An 18219-nucleotide genomic window follows, 5' to 3' on the forward strand; every position below is an offset into this window, starting at 1 on the left:
TGCCAGGGAAAGTGACAGAAAAGAAAGGGGCAAACGCGCCCATGCCGTTGGGTGATTTCATGCGCGCTCTCCCTCTCTCACCTCCAGCGTCCGCGTGCTTCGTGAACGAGGAATAGGCGTTCCTGGTGATGGGTATGACGCGCGGGGCAGTAACGGTGGGAGCATAGCAAGTTGGTGTACCAACGCCTGTGTTGCCCACTGGGCGCCACTCCTGCTTGCTCCGCAAGGATCCATAGGGCATTGCTTCTTTCTCATGTCCACGCCCTCTCTCTTTTCACCCTTGCCTCTACCTCCCCGTCTCTCTCTCTTTTTCTGCAATGACGCCCACATATGTGTTTGTGTCTGTGCTGTCATAAGTGTGCGTTCTCTTCTCCATCCGTGCAAGCACCCGCAACCAAAGATCTTTCACCGCTCTGCTCCCTCCCACGACTCTCACTTCTTCCTCTTCCTCGTCGCTCGCTTCGCTGTTCGATTCGCCCATTGCACGCGTCCCGCTCACGCGTCTTCTTTTGCAGACCAGTGTAACCAAGTACGTTCTCTTTCCCCCCTCCCCCTTCCCCTCTTCGCGCCCGAGCGAGTCCGTCTCTGCATCGTTCTCAGTTTGCTTTGTCATCCTTCGCTGTGTTTTCTCCTCGCGGGCGATCCCTTTCCCTCTCGCCCAGTCTGCTCTCCGCCTCACACACACACACACACCTCTTTTTTTCGCCGTTCGCCTTTCACGGCCGAGATACAAAAGGAGAAAAAGGAAAAGGGGGCAAACTCTGTGCACACCTGTGGAGTTTCCTCGCCTTTGCTGTTAATCTTTTCCTCGTTCCTTAGCCCTGGGCCCTGCGTAGCGGCAGCATCTGCTACAGGTGCGGCCTGCAGGATCGTGAAGCGCAATACCCTCTCCCTCTACACCCGCAGATTCGCACCACCACATTAGCAGCCATGAACACCAGCAAGAGCACCGGCTCTTCTAGCAAGAGCAGGTCTGCTTCCGGCAGACGTCTGTCGGGCGGCGAATCGAGCAGCCACAAGTCAGGCAGGAAGCTCTCAGATCGCGCATCATCATCTTCTGGTAGGCACCGCTCCTCGAGCCGGTCCTCGGGGGAGCACAAGCGCTCTTACTCTTCCAAGCCGGCCGCACCGTCGGCAGGGGCAGCCTCCGCGACGGCAACGGCGTCACGCCCCGCCAGTGCGACTCCCAAGTCCGGCAGCACCGTTGCATCGAAGAGTGCCGTGAAGCCAGCCGCCTCTCGCGCCTTGCCGGCCGCCACGATACCGTCTTCGGCTCAAAATTCCGGCGGTGCTCCTCCGAACGGTGCGCCTGCGATCATGCCGAGCTCTGGTACCAAACCGACCGGTACTGGCGAGGGTGGGACTGGGCCAAACATTCAGCCCATCGGAGGCTCTATGAGGGGAGGCCTAAACGGCATGTACGGCCCGAGTACCGCGAGCGGCTACGGCAGCTTAGGCAACAACCAGAACGGCATGCTCTGCGCCTTTGGCTCGATAGGCGGCGCGCAGAATGTCATGAACGGGTGTGGCTTCATGGGCCCCAGCCGCCTGAGCGGGTATGGCAGCATGGGCGGCAACCAGAAGGGCATGATGAACGCTTTCGGCTCGATGGGCGCAGCCCAGGATGGCATGGGTGGCTACGGCTCCATGGCCGGCGGTGGCCCCGAAGGCATGGATGGCTTGGGCTGCCCAATGGGTTCCATGTACGGCATGGGCGGTTCGATGGGTTCCATGTACGGCATGGGCGGGCCGATGGGCTCCATGTACGGCATGGGCGGGTCAATGGGTTCCATGTACGGCATGGGCGGGCCGATGGGCTCGATGTACGGCATGGGCGGGCCGATGGGCTCGATGTACGGCATGGGCGGGCCGATGGGCTCGATGTACGGCATGGGCGGGCCGATGGGCTCGATGTACGGCATGGGCGGCGGCAGCCTGTACGGCGCTTGCTACCAGAGCGTAGTCGATGCGGCGTCTCGCCGTGACAGCTTCCTCAATAAGAACGACTTGATTCGAGCCGAGGTGAAGCCGCTGAAGAGCAGCGTAGACGCCAAAGAGGCGAGCGGGAAGGGGGAGGGGGACGAGAAAGACAGCAAACACAGCGAAGCGCAGATTGAGGAGCGCAAGAAAGACGCCAAGGACCTCGAGGTGGCGGCAAAGAAGGAAGGCAGCGAGAAGAAGGAGAGCACAGACAAGAAGCCGTCTGCTCCGCCGAAGCCAGCGGACGCGGACGCCAAGGTGGCGAAGGGCTGTGCCGACACGAAGGCCTCGGAGGCCGACAAGAAGGACTTGAAGGACAAGGGCGGAGAGAAGAAGGACAGCGAGGCGCCAGTGGCGAAGTCGGACGGCCCCCTGAAGCTTAGCGGCACCAAAATTCGCAGTCTGGCGCTCATCTGCAAGTCGGGCAAGGAGGCAAAAGTTACAGTGAAGGGCAGAGACACCGTTTTCATGGACGGCAAGGAGACGCTGCTCGACGAGGCTGTCCTCATCGAGGATCCGAAGAAGCCTGTGGAGGCGGCGGCGCTGTCTGAAGTGCGGAATCAGTGGGTATCAGGCCATAATACCACCATCATGGTCGGCAGCGATGACACGCGACGCGCGCAAGCCGTGAACTTCATGTGCGAGTACCTGTCCACGTGCACGGGCAAGCTAGCCGCCAGTGGTGAATACTTCAGCATCTACATCACGATGACGGCGCTCGATGGCGCGGACCAGGGCCGCGACCTGCTAAAGGACGGCGCGGTCTTCGAGAGGCTTCTGCTCTCCTCGTCGCCGGTGTACGGCCCGGCGCTTAACAAGATGACGGTGAAGGAGGTGAACACGAAGGAGACGATGGAGGCAGCGCTCAAGGAAGGCATGGGGCGCGCCAAGGAGAGCGAGATGGTCTGCAGCTACCTAGTTTTGAAGCAGTGCCGCAAGAGCAGCGCAGGCACAATGGTGTACCTTTCCTCGCTGAACGTCACACTCGTCGGACCAAACGTGGAGCATCTCACCGGCCTCAAGGCCAAGAAAGCGGAGGAACCATGCCGCCTCTACCGCTACTCCATCGGCGGTGGCAGCCACACCGTGTGCGTCGGCTTCGTCAGCGATGACGAGGCCTCCGCTGCCAAGGTCTTCGCCGCGCTCAAGGAAATGCGCGAGGTGGAGAACTCTGAGCCACGCAGCGGCAATGTGAAGCGCTTCATCGAATACACCAAGAAGGAGATCCCAAAGTGCAAAGAAAAGATCGCCGCGACGACGGAGGAGAGCAAGAAGGCAAACTACGAGACGATGCTGCGGCGGATGGAGATGATGCTCAAGGACGCCGAGGATATCGAGAGGGACCCCAAAACGGTCGCCCCAAAGGCGTACGTGTGAGAGCCTCAGCAAGAAGACAAAAAATGCAGCCGCGAGGGGTGGACAGCGAAGTGCACTGCACGAGCGCCGCATACGAAATGGACGGGTGCTCAACAAGAGGATAATGGGTTGCCGCTCAGCGCCGTCTTCCTCCGCTCCACCTACCCATTTCCCCGATTTGTCTCGCGAGCGTTCGACTGTGGGCGGTGGGCTGGTGTGTAATCTCTCAGTCTGTCTCGGTGGCACCTCTGAGTCGTCCTTTCGAGGGATGTTTTTTTTCGCGCGCGTCTTTTTTTTCTTTCGTCCCTTCCGTCGAAAGCAGTCCTGCTGGTTTACGATCTTTTCCTCAGTGTGTGCCCTTCTGCTCCGAACATGTGGCGCTCACCGCTTCCGTCAGCGCGTGCCGCCTCCGGTGTCCTTTGAGGCGCCTCGTCGCCTTTTTGAGGTGTCGTATTGCTGCACTGCTGTCTTGCGATGCGGGTGCAGTGGCGCACAGGAGCGCATGCAGGTTGCCGATCAGGAGGAGAAGGCTCAAGGAAGCAACGAGGTGACGCCGGCAATTCCCTCCAGGAAGAGATCGGACAGATCAGCGGCTCAGCAGAAAGAACGAAACGACCTCTCCTGTCCCAATGCCCCCTACAGTTCCCATTGGCCGGGTAGATGAGGAGTCGCAAACGCCGCGGGTGCTTCCTTTGGCTGCGCTGGTGTCCGCCTCTTTCCATCGCCGTGGCTGTGTTCTCGTTTCGTCCCCTTCCCCGCAGTCTTTGGGGCTTCCACACAACCTACCCGACTTCATCGCCGCCTCTATCGTCCATATTCCTCTTGCCGAAGGTCATATCCGTGTGTCTTTCTGTTGCGTTACTATTTGATGTGTGCTTGTTTTCGCTTCTCCTCGTCGAAGCTATTCCACACGCCCCCCGCCTCTCTCTCGCCTTCGCATTTGTTTTTAGTTCTCTTGACACGTTTCTTTTCCTGCCCTTTCCTACATGTATCTTTCGTCGTCTCTCCTCTAGGCTCTCTGCCTACTGTTCGGTACACTTGTTAGGCTCTGGTCTGCATGCGTGTGTGCATCCGTCGTGGTCGCTCTCGTCGACGGGGCTCTACCGCCTGCAACGGCATCTTTTTCTATTTGACTCTCATGGCCATGACACATTGGCACACACACGCGAAACAAAGGAGGGGGTGATCAGGGACAGCTTTTCTGGGCCTTTCGATTGCCTCTTCTTCCCCCCATTCTCTCCCACGCGATCCTCCCCTCTTCACTTTTTTTCACGATGGGGTTCGCTCCGCGAGTACTGTTTTCCACCCTGTCGCCGCCTATATCCCCCTTTTACACGTTTTTTTTATGTGCCTGTGTCTTTCTCTGCGCGTCGATAGCTTAGGCGAGAGTGACAGTCGCTGCTCTTCAACGTTTCTCATGCCTTTGCGCACTGCTCGGGAGTGCATGTTGTTGCTCCGTGTCACGCGCTTTTTTTTCCCTTCTTCCTGTCCTGTGACTCGTTTCTCACCCCCTTTCCACAATCCCAGATTGTTTGTGCATATCGCTGACAGGAATCTTCCGTAAGGCTCCGTCTTTCCGTTGCAACACACACCCCGCACGCACAGGATCACGCACGACTGTGCACATCATCACATGGGCTCATTCGCACAAACGAGCCGGATCGTCGACGGACTCATGCATGTCTCTGGAATGTGGATCCTGTGTGCGTGTGTGTGTGTGTGTGCATTGGTGTATATGTGCTCAGTTAAACTATTCTGTTGAACGCGATGGTGTTGGCCGCTATTTTTCCCGTTTTTTTTTTTTGCGTGTCTGTGTGCTAGCCTGCTTGCCGCCGCCCATCTCTCACGTTCCTTCCGCGTCGCCATTGTTGTTCGTCTGCCTCTTCCGCTCATGTGTATAATTGCCTCCTCCTTTATGTTTCAACGTTCGCTTTCTATTTCTTTTCATGGTGGTGGCTGCGCACGTGCACGTGTTCTCACGCGTGGACATTTGTGCGGGTGATGGATTTCAGAGATGGAGTGTAAAGGGGCAGGGCACTCGAAAAGGAAAGTGCGGAGGCGTCTGTGCTTCACTGCCGATCATGACTTGCTCCATTCTTTTTTTTTTCCCCCTTCGCATCCTATTTCTTTGCCACACCGACAGGAGCAAACCCACAAGTGCACAGCAGCACCATGTGTGCCGCTGCTCCCTCGCTCATGAACGGGTTGCAGAGGCATAGCCTCCCTCCATTTGCCTCTGGTGAAGCCAGGTTGTGTATGCGCCTCTGCATACGTGTATACGACTTCACCTTCTCACGATGCGCGGCCATCTTCTGAGCCTTTTCACACGCCCACCCCCTCCCCTTGTCCTTTCCGTCGTCGCTCCCTTCCCTTTGTCTTCCCCACCTCTCGAATTTTTTCGTTGTTTTCCTCTCTACCGTCTCACCACCGTACAGCAGTGGAACCAAAAGATCGTATGAAGTCACAATCAGACGCCCGCACACACGCACACGAAGAAGACACGCGGTCTCCGACCTACGCAGTTTTTCCTCTTTCTTGTCTATTCTTTTTCTATGCTACTCTCTCTCATTCCTGGGCTGACTCTCTCTATTCCTCTGTGCGCGTGTGCTTGTGTGTGCGTAGAGTGATTTCGCCCCCCTCCCTTACCCACACACGTTCCTCTGTTGTCTTTCCCCTTACTCCCCCCTTTTTCGACAAACTTCATCCAGCGCTTACCTCCGCTCTAGTTCGAACCTGCGCCGCCATCACCTCGTACATAGTTGCTACGCTTTACACGTTTTCTTCTCTTTTTTCTTCTTCCTCCATACCTCCGTTGCAGTGGGTGGGTGGAGGCGCAGCAGCAAGATAAAGGGAGGAGTCATTAGAACCGTTGCTGTGCGCGTCGCATGAGAGGATGTGCAAGCAGGGCGACCCACGATCGCACACAGATGCTTGCGCATCAAGGTGTGCTGAGCTCCTCTGGCCTTTACTCTGTTCTCTAACGTGCTTTTCCTCTTACGTGCTTCTCGCTTCAACGTGTTTGTCCTTCTCTTGGCTTCCACGCCCAGGAATAGATTCGTCCCATCTGACCTAACCTTTGGGTGCGTGCATGTGCTTACAATATGTCCTATGTGAATAGAGGAGCCCAAATATTTATATAGAGAGAGGAGGGAGAGAGATACCTCTATGCAGGTGTGCTTGTGACGAAGGCGGAAGTCACTGACCTTTTTCTTTTTTTATATACCTTCTGCGGGAGGTGCTAGGGGAGGAGGGAGGGGCGCTTCATCGTTCTTGATGCTACGCATGCAATCTGCGGGCTCACGCATCCTGTTCCCTTCTCCCTCCCCAGAGGCCGCCTCGCGGGCTGAAAAACAAAAAGCGTACAACAGAAGAGAGAAAGAGGAAGAGGGGACACACAGCAGCGACCCAAAACGGCAGCGATAGGGGAGGGGTTGGAGGGTCTGTTCAACAGGAGGGAGGCAGTGGGGGACGGTGAGGAGGGGGGAGCTCAGGCGTGCAGGAAACGCATCCTTCCAAAGGAGGAAAGAAATGAGAAGGCGGCTTCCTTCGGCGGCAGCTTCTCTGCCGATGGGGCAGGGGACGTGGATGTAGTGTGGCAGGTAGAGGGATGGTAAAGACGAGCGAAGGGGCCGGCCACACCCACCTACTCATCGGCAAGCCCCAACACGCTTCCCCCTTTGCCGCTCTCCTTTCTCCTCCACCGCTGATCTTTTCCCTTTTCCTTTTCTTCTTTCCCTGATGTGGCTCAGAGCCCTTATGCTGCCGGTCGTGGTCGTCTCCCTCTTCATGAAGTGCGCGGGATGAATCAGAGATCCGGGCACGTACATGAACATCAAGTTGCTGAGTGTGGGTCTCTTTGTTTTCTGTTCCGCCTGTCTCACGCATCTCCCATGCCCGTCTGGGGGACGGAGTGGACGCAGCGGCACAAGCGCTTCTTCCATGTTTGTGCCTTTCCATTGTCGCCCTCTGGTTCCATTCCCTGCGTATGTGAGCGTCTGTGAGAGAGACAACGGCGTCTCTTCACACGTTCATCTCTTCCTCCCCGCCTTTGCCCCTCATTTGTTTCCTCCCTATGCGTGTGTGCGTGTGCGTTGCTCGTCGGCTCGTTTAACTGTTTCTCCCGCTCCTTTCCATTTCTTCTCACACCCCCTTTTTTCTTTTACAGTCGTGTCAGCCGCGTCGGTGTGTGTATGTGTGCGTGTGTGTGGTACGGGGGGTGGGGAAGAGGCGTCAGGGCGTACAAACGAAAAGGGCTAAGCAACGCTCCAACAACTGGTGATGAATGTGCCCGAACGAAAAAAAACAAGAACAACAGCTTAGAAGCGGAAAGAGCAATACCCCCTTCGATGCCACGACTGACTGGAGAAGAGGCTCATTGGGTTTGTGTGTGAGGGCGAGCGGGAGGGCGCTACAGCAAGGGCCTGATTCTGAACCGGTGACGTGCTCGCTAAGTCCAGCAGCTTTGTCCCAGAAGCCTCGCATGGGCTCCTGCTACGGCTCCTTGACCTCACGCTTTGCCTGCAGCACCCCTCGTAGTGTGCTCCCCGGGCTGTCACTCAGAGGTAGGCGACACAGGTGCTTTCCCTCACCTCTCCCCTGTCTCCTTCCCTAAGTCTTGCTTTCGAATCTGGTGCACGCCACAGGGAGAGCTTTGCCACCTCCGGAGATGCACGCACTGCTGTCCTGAGCTGCATCCTTCTCCCGACTGTACACACAAGTTTACTTGCCGCTTGACAACAGATGCATATGGTCCTCCTCCATCATGTCCTCTGCCCATCCTCCACATGTCTCTGGCACCAACCTACCGTACATTCGTCATCATGTACTTCTGTTTTTCTGCGCGTCGTCTCGCTTCTCACCACTCTCATGTGGCGCACTCACGCACGCATGCCAATAACCCTTCTTCTTTTCATCTACCGTTACTCCACAGCCTTTTGCCCACCGTGTGTTAGCTGCGTGGTTGGTCTTGCACAATATCATTCCTCTGCTTGCTGCTGGCCAGCGCCGCATCAGCTTGGCTCTGAAGGGAGCAAGAGAACAAGCTAGCGTCGGCAAAGAAGAGGGGTGGGTCCTTTGAGACATTTTTGCGCATCCACGCACATTGAGCAGACCCGACTCCACCCATCGTTCATTCAACCCCCCCTCCCTCCCTCCCTCCCCCTGCCGGCGCCTTCTTTCTTGTGCGCCACTCATAAACGCAAGCTCTGGAGGGAACTGCTGCTACCCCGCGGGGAGGCTTCGAAAGTGGTACGAAAACATCGACAGCAATCCTTCGTGTCATGCCCCCATACAATCTGGGGGCTGCCGCTATTCTCACCGACGACTCTTCCATCCTATCTCCGCCATTGAACCTCTTTTTTTTTTTTGTTTGTGTGTGTGTTTTCCTCTCCGCCCATTCCCTGCCGGTTTGGCTGCCAAGGTTTTTGTTCCTCATCTCCTTTTCCCCATCAGTCTTCCCATCTGCGCGTTCGCCGCTGCTGGGGCTCTCTTCCTTTCAGAACTACTGCTGCTGTTTATCTGGCGTGATTGTCTCTCCTCTCCTCTGCTCTTTCTTTTTTTTTTCATATTGTGCACCTGTCCATTGTGTCAGCTCTGTTTGGTGTTTTCTTGTTATTTTTTCGTGTCCTCTGCATTCCTCTACCGTCCCCTTTCTTCTCTCCCGTGTTGTCCCGCACTTCTTCGCACTCTCACTCTTTTTTCTTCGGTCTTTTTGGTCAGTCCCCCCCCTCTCCCTCTCTTTCTTGACACCTTCTCATCCTCCCTCTTCCTCTGGCGTCCTTCCTGAGCCCCGTGGTCGTTTCTTTTTTCATTGGCGCTGCGCGCCTTTCACAGTGTGTGCGCGTCTCCCATTCGCAGATTTGCCCTGGGTTCCTTATCTCTTTTTGTCTTGTCTCATTGTCGACGGCTGCCTTTTCGATCTCTCCCCTCCCTCCAAATTTGAACTGTACGCCTTTCCGCTTCCTTCTGTCCCTCTCTCCACAACTTCTCAACCTCAGATTTGTCTCTGTCCATCGCGTCTTCGGACTGTCCATCATTCGGCTCACGTTTTATTTCTGTTTTTTTTGTCGCTGATTTCCACTCGCTCCTGATTTTGTGCAAGGACACAGTGCCTCGGAAAAAAAAAGAATCTGCCTCTCTATGGGGTTAGCCACCCAAGATACGTCTCAACTTTGTTCTCTGGTTGTCTTCGCCTCCGCGCTGCTGTCGCTCGAGAGCGCAAACCTACGCCACTCGTATTGCCCGCTTTACCTTTTTTTCGCTTGTTTCTTTTTGGTCGCATCACTCTTGCCCACTCGTCGTGGCGTCTCCACATGTTCGGTTAGCACGTGTTGAGGTGCTCGCTTACTCGCTCCCCCTATCGCGCTTTTTTCTTCTCTTCTCGCGGCTCCGTAGTGTGTCTTAGCGACGTCATCGCCGCCTCTCTCCCTCGGTTGTTTCCATCCCGCCTCGCCCCTTGCCTTTTCCGTCCCAGTGCAATTCGGCCTCTCTCCCTCTCCCTGCATCCACAGCCCCCCTCCCCCCTCCTCCTTCCACACACACACGCACGCTTGGCTCCTTCAGATATATTCAGATATATTCAGATATATATATATATATATACATTCGTTCATATATATACATATACGTATAAGCGTACTTTGCTTCTCCATTCTGCTTTCGGCCAACTCCCGCTCTCTCTGTGAAGATATTTCCTCCTTTTCTTTTCTGACCAGATCACACTATCCCTTCCTCTGCCAGCCTGTGGCCACAGGCGTGAATCTCTCTGTCCGCCTCTTCGTGCTCGTGTGTATGTGTGTGTGTGTGCTGCTCTCCTCGGCAGTGGCCCACCCACACAAATAAACAGTTAGATCGATATACAGAGATACTGAAAGGCAGGCACGCCTGCTCTTCATCTCTCGTGTTTGCTCGCTCCTCTTTGCTCGCCTCAGACGCCCTTCTACCGGTGCCGACGCCGCGTAGGCACCGCGCGTTTACTTGCGGCTCTCTTGCGTCTTTGTCTCTCCTTTACGTGGCTTCTTTATGTGCACGGTGGCAATTGAGCACACTGCGCTACGGCCATTTCATCGTTTTTTTTTCTCTCACCTCTCGACCTGTCTGCTGATTCGAGTGTGGGGCTCCCTCCCACTCTGGTGCAATCCACTGTTCCTTATCTCGTCTCCACAGAGAGACCCTCTCTCCCCCCGCTCCCATACACATGCCACTTCTTCCTTGAAAGACAAGTCAGGCCCCATTACGTTCTCTCTCATACCATCGCTGCTGCGCGGCGTCGTCCTCTATCACGCCGCTGTTTCGTTCCTTTTCTTTGAAAACTCTTCTTTTGCATGACTCTGAGCGCATCTCGTCGGCACTTCTGTCTCCGCGCTTTTATTTTCGTGTGCATCTGTGCCGTTTTTTTTTTGGCGCTCCATCGAGGAGGGGGTCCCTTGCCCCCCCTTCCCCCAACTATTTGCGCCTTGGCCCACAGCGCCGCTCCCGCATCTGACTCCTTTGGTGCGCTCGTACGGCGGCCTCGCGATTTCTTGCCACATTCCTACCGTCTGCCGCCGTCAAAGTGAGTGGCCTACCTCGCGCGGTTCCCCTGGAGGGTTGCAGGCACTGGATGGCAACGGCGACGCCTCCGCGGAGTCGAGGTACAGAGCCGCCGCTGCCACACAGCAGTGGCGAGGCGTTGCCGCGGCTGGCGAGGTCGGTGACTGAGGCATCGGAGGTCTCCACAAATGGGCAATATTTTAACCTGCCGAGCACGCCGGGCAACGAAGAGAGCGATGGCCGCTCGAGCAGCGCTATTAGCACCTGCGGTGGCGACAAAGACGGTGAGCTGCGGTGGCGTGCGTCTCGCAGGGGCATGCGGCAAATGTCCGGGGATAACGATGTGGGGACGCGCGACGAGGACCCTGCGTACTCAGCAGCGGTTTCCATTGTTTCTTCCTCTTACTTCAGCGCACACATGCTGGCAGAGGCTGCCCATGAGCGTGCGACGGAGCAGCGGCTTGCAGAGAATCTCTATAGTATGTGCATGTTTCGCTCGCCCGGTAGCCAAGCGAGTGAGCGAACTGGCGACACGGCTGAGCCGCTTGCTATGGGGTGCAGTGCAGGGGGAGCTGCTCCGTCATCCTTGAGTCAACCGGTAACCAGAATGACACAGAGCAGTACATCGACTGTATTCGCCTCTTCGCGGGGAATGCCGTCAGGCGATATCGATGATCCCTATCACGTTCTCTCTATGCCGACGGCCGGGACCATGTACCTCATATCGCACGCCAACAGCGACGAAGAGCGCGGCAGCGGCACTGCGCGGGCATCACAGCAGGATTTGTACTGCCTGAACGCCTCAGTCTTGAAGCTTTCCACAGGCGTGTGTGCCAATCCCTCTGCACATCAGCAGCGAGACAGCATCTCTCTTCGTGGAGGGTGTGCCTCCGCCACGTCCTGTGATCGAGTGGTTGCACCGGTGAGCTGGGAGTACGGTGAGTGGTTCCTGACGCCTCACTCAGCGACGAGGGAGGCATTCAGCGTTCACCCCGCCGGTGCGCCGGCCCCTGCTACAGGCGACGAGCGCCACTCTGCTCCGTTGATGAGCTCTGCTGCTGCTGATGTCACCACAGAGTTGATGTGCCAGCCACTGTCATCCCGCAGGTTCTCCTTGCCCCTCACTGTATCCACCACGGCGCTGGCGAGGGAGCGTCCGACTGGCATAGACACTTCCGCGAAGCTGCGCGGTGCCCTTTGTGCGGTAGCCGCGCAGGTGCCCTTCGGTGCAGCTGATGGCGATGCTCCTCTGGAGGTGGAGGAGCAGTCGCGAGTGGCAGTGCAGGAGAACGTTGTCGCCTCAGCGTCTACGCCACTGTGCGATTCCGCCGCCACGGAAGTGTGCGTCGCCGTGGAAGGTGTAGGAGCTGGAACGGTGAGCCCAGTAAAGAGTGCCGTGTATGACGGCATCGCTGCCAACAATGCCGCCCATGAGCCAAGCGAAGCCGAGGAAGACCCTTCTGCCTGTGGTTCTGTGAAGCTAATCGTTAGGCGACGCTGCCGCCGGGCCTCGCACGGCGGCGGGCCGGCTCATGAGGCACTACCACTTCCAGCAGCAGACGTTACTCTCCAGCAGCCACCATCGCGCCCTTCTCCAGGCGACAGCGCCACGTCTTCAGTTACCCGGGGAACGCGCATGACTCTACGTAGCATTTCGAGTGGCCTCCAACGCGGGTGCCAGTCCGCCTTCACAGATACTGCATGTGTAGGCAGGTCTGCCGTGCCCCTGGCATCCGATATCACCCCTCTTCCGGCCCCCAGCGCTCCCCCTGCTTGCAGAGGTGCCGATGCACCGCCGCATGCATCCTCTCCTGCCCCCTTTGTTCCTTCCACGTCCATGCTGCCGTTGCTGCCGCCCGAGGCGGTAGCGACCGTCCGGCAGCCTCGTTTGACCGTATGCGGCTCAGTTCTGTCGGAGGTCCCTCGCGCACCCGCCGGCCACGACGGGAGGCTGACGCCCCTCCTAGCGCCTGATCACGCTGCCAAGGGGTGCCCGTCGGACGTGTTGCATCGAGCCGAAAACCACAGCATAGCAACCACGGTGGCTGGTGCAACTTCGAGCAGCACTAGCACGTTCTCAGAAGACCTCACCTCAGGCTCCTCTCCTATGCGTGTCTGCGCACAATCCATGGACCTGCAGTTGCCGCCTATAGGCGCCGATCCGCGCCGCAGCTTCGACGATGATACCTTACCGCTTCCCCGGGGCTGGGGCGAGAAGGCCACCGATCCGTCGGGGACACTACGCGCGGCTTGTGAGGCGAACTCGTCTGCTGTCAGCCTGCAGGAGAGGCCCGAAGTGCACATCACAACCCCGCGCTGCACTCCCGCGCCTCTCACTGTTACGGCTTCAGAGACGCTGGCTGCCGCCACAATGGGTGCTCTCGCCTTTTCGCGTGGCCTCTCTGGGGGCGGAGCTATCGTCCACCCCACTGCAGCTGTCTCTCGCCGGCTTCTCCAAGCAAACGACCGTGCCCAGCAGTATGTGCCAAAGGAATGCCCAATGGGCTCCTGTGGCGCGGGATCACCCTCAGGGCGAGCCATGCTTATTCCCATAGCCCTCTCAAAATCGCCAGGCATCTCAAAGAATGCGCCGCAGTTGCGCGAGGAGGTGGACAGCGGCGAGGCCGCTGGGGCCCGGGAGAGCGGGCGGGGTGCACTCAGCTCCACTCGCTCCCCTTCTGGCCGGCGACGGCGCGTGGGGTTCAAGGAGACGATGGAGGTGGTGCTGCCCGACTCGAAGTCTCTCCGGGTGTCGGTTCCATCGTGGCTCGAGTTCCGAAACCCGACCATGCGCGAGCAGGGGAAGGAAATGATGCCATCAACCGAGGAGGTATACACCCACCTCGTGTCGCGCTCGAACGCGCTGTGCGCACTTGTTGTTGTCGACGAGGATGCAGTGCGGAAGCCATGTCTCGTCGTCAGTGGACTCAGTGTGCGTGTGTACGAGGAGGACAAGGAGGTTACGCTGGCGAGCAGCAGAATGGCTCATGGGGTGATGAAGGCACTCAAGAAGAGCTGTGTCGTGGCACCTTCTCGTTTTCTGCGCAGCGGGAGCTACAACGATGACGACGACGACTCCAGCGACAGTGGTGGCGCGGCGGTTGGCATTCGCCGTAGGGCTGGGCTGAGCAATCGCGCCGCGAGCAGCGGCGGTGGCGGGCTGCCGTCCACTCTCAAGTCTTTTGTTTTACTCCCAGATAAGAAGGAGCGCCGGAGCCGCTCTGGCGAGCTCGATGCGGCGGACCCACGCACCGGTGAGTTTGACAGGTATTTGCACAAGTTTGACGTGGATGAGACGCTCAGCCGCCTCGCTGGAAAGAAGGAATGCCACTCCATGGCGCTGGAGCTGCTGATGCGGACGTGGGTGACCGGGCACAACACCTGCCTCTTGCTGGGCAACGGCAGCGGCCGCAGCACGCACTCGCTCGACGTCGCGGTGGAGGCAGTGGAAAACGCCATGAGCATGTTGCGTGAGCGATTACGTGACCCGGCCAGTCGTGTCGAGCTGCGCATCAGCATGGGAGAGGTTGCTGATGACGAAGATAACGGTGAAGGGGCGGTAGCGGACCTGCTAGCATCCTCGTCTGGCAGCGAGGAGGATGAGAACGAAGGCGACGAGCCCGAGAAGAGCGCACGGCAGCGATGCCAGGCGGCATCGAAGACCTCAAACAAGAGCAACGTGCTCCGCCGCCCCTCCGTGCAGCTGGCGCGTAGTCCGCTCCTGGGCACCCTTGTGAAGGGGCTGCGCTCCATCAAAATTGACGACGCCACGCACTCAACGGGTGCCATCGGCCGCGTTTTGACCCTAGGCTTTCTGCGCTTCAACATGTCCACGCACTCCTCCGGGAACAACAGCATGTCGAACTTGTCCAGTCTCAGCAGCGTCGCTGTGCGCAAGGTGCACACCAGCTTCGCTACGCTTCAACTGAAGACGATCTGCCGAGGTGCGGACATGCGCAGCGCGCGGCTGAGCGCACGCGAGAGCACGTCAAGGGAACGGAAGTTCGGCAGCAAAATAAGACGCAGCCGATCGGAGGAGTACAGGGCCGACGTATTTGTGTCTTCGCTTCTGCTTGTGTATTTTGGAACGGAGTACATGGTGCTCGACACCCTCGTGCAGCGTAGCCAGGCGTACCGCACGACAATGTGTGAGGAGGCTGAGGGCTTCGTGCACCCGAACGCACCGTCGCGACATCAGAAGCCGGCTTTTCACCCTGCCAACTGGCTGAATGCAATAGGGTTCCTCGAGTCCCTCCTGTGTGACGCACTGGGGGGCCGAACCCGTACACTGGCGTGCCTTTGCCTGTCCGAGTACGACTCGCGCGCAACTCTCTGGCTTCGTGCGGTAAGCCGCGCACGGCGCATCGCCAACTTCACGCCGAACTGCGGCAATGTACGCAACTACCTGGAGTATCTTCTGGAACAGTACGACTACCTGGAAGCGTCACAGCACCGGCGGAAACAGGACGCGCGGCTGCGGCTACCGGAGTTGGGCGCCGTGGCCACTTCTAAGTCCCCAAAAGGTGGCCGCCTCTCTGGGGTGCTGTGCAGCAAAAAGATTAGCCAGTGGTCGGCCTACTGCGTGAAGAAGATGGTCGCCGAGCTTGATGCGTTCCTTGCCGCCCCGACAGGCGAAATACCATCGATGGAGCGGCTGGAGATTGCACACGAGATCATACCAGCGACGCAGCCGGATCCGCTCACCGGGCTATCCCTCCCTTTTCTTCCGAGAGGATCGTAAGTCGCGGCTGCACCAGGTGGCCATCGCCGGTAAGGCATGCGTACGAAGCGAAACGCGCAGAGGGAAAGGATTGGAAGCGCAGAGAAAACCACTAGGGCCAGCCACTAGACGGGAGCGTAGGACTACCTCTGGTGACCTACTTGCCTGCTTGTGCGCCTGCGTCTCACACGGGTTCCTCCTGGCTTTCGCTATTCGTCGTTGTGCGGTGGAGGTGTCGCCACCCCCACCCCCCTTCTCCCCTCCCTCGCATAAGAGCTCCTCCCTCGCCTGCCGCCTTTCATAATCATCGTCCGTGTCCACGCCATCTCTTCTGAGAGGTGTGCGAGGTGAGCAAGGGCCCCATCTCCCGCGGACCCTCCCTGGCTCCGCCCTATCCCCTCACCGAAGCCAAGTCTGCCTCTTCTGTTGTGTGCATATCAAGGAGGGAGAGCGCTCCGCAGAGGGCGTGCCGTGGACAGCGCATCCTGACAATTGGCTGCCGCTGCCCATTTCCTCCCCTCCCCCCTCCCCACCGTTTCCCGCCAGCAGGCGAGTGCACTGCACCTGGCGGAGGCGTCAAAGGAAACGCCCAAGCCCATCATGCCACAGTTCCTTTAGTCCGCCCCCTCCTCTCTCTCTCTGCTCCTCTCTCTCTCACGCTATAAGAGGAGGCGTGCACCCGACAGAAGTACTCCGCACGCGGCGGTGGAACTCCGGGCGCAGAAGGTTATGTGTGTGTGGATTCCGCTCCCCTGCAGGCTCAATCGTTTATTTGCTGAAAACCAGCAATGTATGGTCTGCTAGTGAGTGGCAAAGCTTTGCGCAGCCCCGCTTTTGCGGAGTTCAGCAGCGATTGCCCTCGGCCGCTGTGCGTGAAAGATGGGCTTCAAAGGCCTGTGAAAAGGCGGACCTCAAGCGCGCGTGGAGAGCAAAATCACAGCTGCTGCCATTGCTGTGCTGATGAGGCTAGGAGAGGTGGTGGTGGGGAGGCGCAGCTGCCTAAGAACATCCATCACCTCGAGCACGCTACCCCATGGAACCCGCTGTTGCATGCTGCCAGAAGAAGATGCCGGTACTCGGTTGGGACGTACTGTGGCAGCCCCTACGCGGGCAAGCACTGTGCAGTCTTGGAGGAACATAATCGCAGGTCAATACGCCCGTAAGGAAATCCTTTTCGGCGCACCTCACCAGGCGCTTTCATGGCACTCAGGCTGCTGCATGCACGATGCGACAGCAAGGAATGCGCGCAGCCTACACAGGGCCGTTCTCCAGAGGACATGAAGCGCCGGGCCGGCAGGTGTGCAGAAGACATTGTTGCCAGCAGCTACGGGGCTTTCACTGCCGCAGGGCCCCCAGCTTTGATCCTTTGCCGCCATGCGCACCGGGGCGAATGCCGTGCCGGCATACACAAACATTATCAGGTTTTAATGGGCTCACTTTTGATCGGCTGCGACAGGACAGTCGCTTCTGGCACCACTTGCTCCTCGGTGATGCGGCTGGAGCAAAGACGCAGGGCGGCTGAACTGCTGGGACGGCTGATCGCGTGCCCATCGCTGGCGGCGCCGCAGGGCGTAGACCACGGGCGCGCCACGCCGATGATGGCGGCCGACGCGGTGCGCAGCGGATTTGTGAGCCTTTCCTGCCCTTTTTTCGTTCATATGTTGGAGCTGCAGCCACGCGCTCACGCGGCTGACACGTCAGCCTTTGCTTCGGCCTGCTACACAAACTTCATCGAAAAGCTTGTGGGCGAATCGATCCGTGATCGGCGGGTACGAAGGGCGGCGGTGTGTGGAGGGAGTGCAACCGGCGTTACCGGGAGGGCGGGCCAGGCAGCTGGAGGGGCGGGGGGGCACTGCCGCAGTCTCCGTGGAGAGACGCACTGCACACACACACATTTGCGGTCGCGCAAACACGACGCACTCGATTTCTGCTCGCACGGACTCGGTTTAAGCGGCATGAGCACGGCGCAGATCGCCCTCGCCCTTTTTTTCACTTCTCGCTCGTCGGCGAGGACGAAGGGGTGGCCGCGCACACATGGGGAGGAAGCGGCGGCAGCTGGTCGGAGTTGCTTTTAGTCGTGTGCGTGTGAATATCTGGCTCATTTTCTTCCCGGCCTCTCCACTCTGCGTGAGTGGATGCACAGCAGCCGCGAACGCTTGCTCTTTTCCAGGATATCGACTGGCGCTTCCTCGACAACAGCATTTCAGAAACGGCGTCGCTTCTTCCACTACTGCTGCTAGCCTCTTACTCTGTCGAAGGCTCCGTTGCCGCCCAAGCGAAGAATCACCTCCCGCTCTTTGTGTGTCTCTCTTTCTGTTTGTGCGGGTGTCGATGGAAGGGTTGGATCTCCTCTTTGGCGTGGGCCCTTCACATTGTCATCGTCCCCTGCGAGAAGCTTTCTAAGCTCCTATTTCTTTGTTGTCCAAATGTCTTTCTCTCCCCCTCCCCCTCATCTCTTTCGCTGTGAGCCGGTGCACTCTCGTGTGTGCGCGCGTCTCTGCGTCTGGGGTGATTCCTGCTACTGCTATGGGGTATGGGCGCTGCGGTCTGGCCATTCACCAGCGCTGGTTTCGCGTTCTCCTTTGGTGCACCTTCTTCAAGGCCTAACACCTCATCCAACCCTCTCTGCGCCT

General features: G+C 58.3%; 2 protein-coding genes across 2 annotated transcripts; both read left to right on the plus strand.

Annotated features, from left to right (window-relative positions):
- Nucleotides 1-930: 930 nt before the first annotated feature.
- On the plus strand, nucleotides 931-3357 carry LSCM1_02808 (uncharacterized protein; the record flags this gene model as incomplete). The annotated part of the gene is made up of 1 exon (XM_067320381.1): nucleotides 931-3357. One exon carries the CDS (start codon nucleotides 931-933, stop codon nucleotides 3355-3357), a length of 2427 nt encoding a protein of 808 aa, XP_067175756.1.
- A 7579-nt stretch (nucleotides 3358-10936) lies between these two features.
- Nucleotides 10937-15607, plus strand: LSCM1_02809 (uncharacterized protein; the record flags this gene model as incomplete). Its single annotated transcript, XM_067320382.1, has 1 exon — nucleotides 10937-15607. The coding sequence occupies one exon, from the start codon at nucleotides 10937-10939 to the stop codon at nucleotides 15605-15607; it is 4671 nt and encodes a 1556-aa protein (XP_067175757.1).
- Nucleotides 15608-18219: the final 2612 nt, after the last annotated feature.

Source organism: Leishmania martiniquensis, chromosome 33 (assembly GCF_017916325.1).
Source record: "Leishmania martiniquensis isolate LSCM1 chromosome 33, whole genome shotgun sequence".
NCBI lineage: Eukaryota > Euglenozoa > Kinetoplastea > Trypanosomatida > Trypanosomatidae > Leishmania > Leishmania martiniquensis.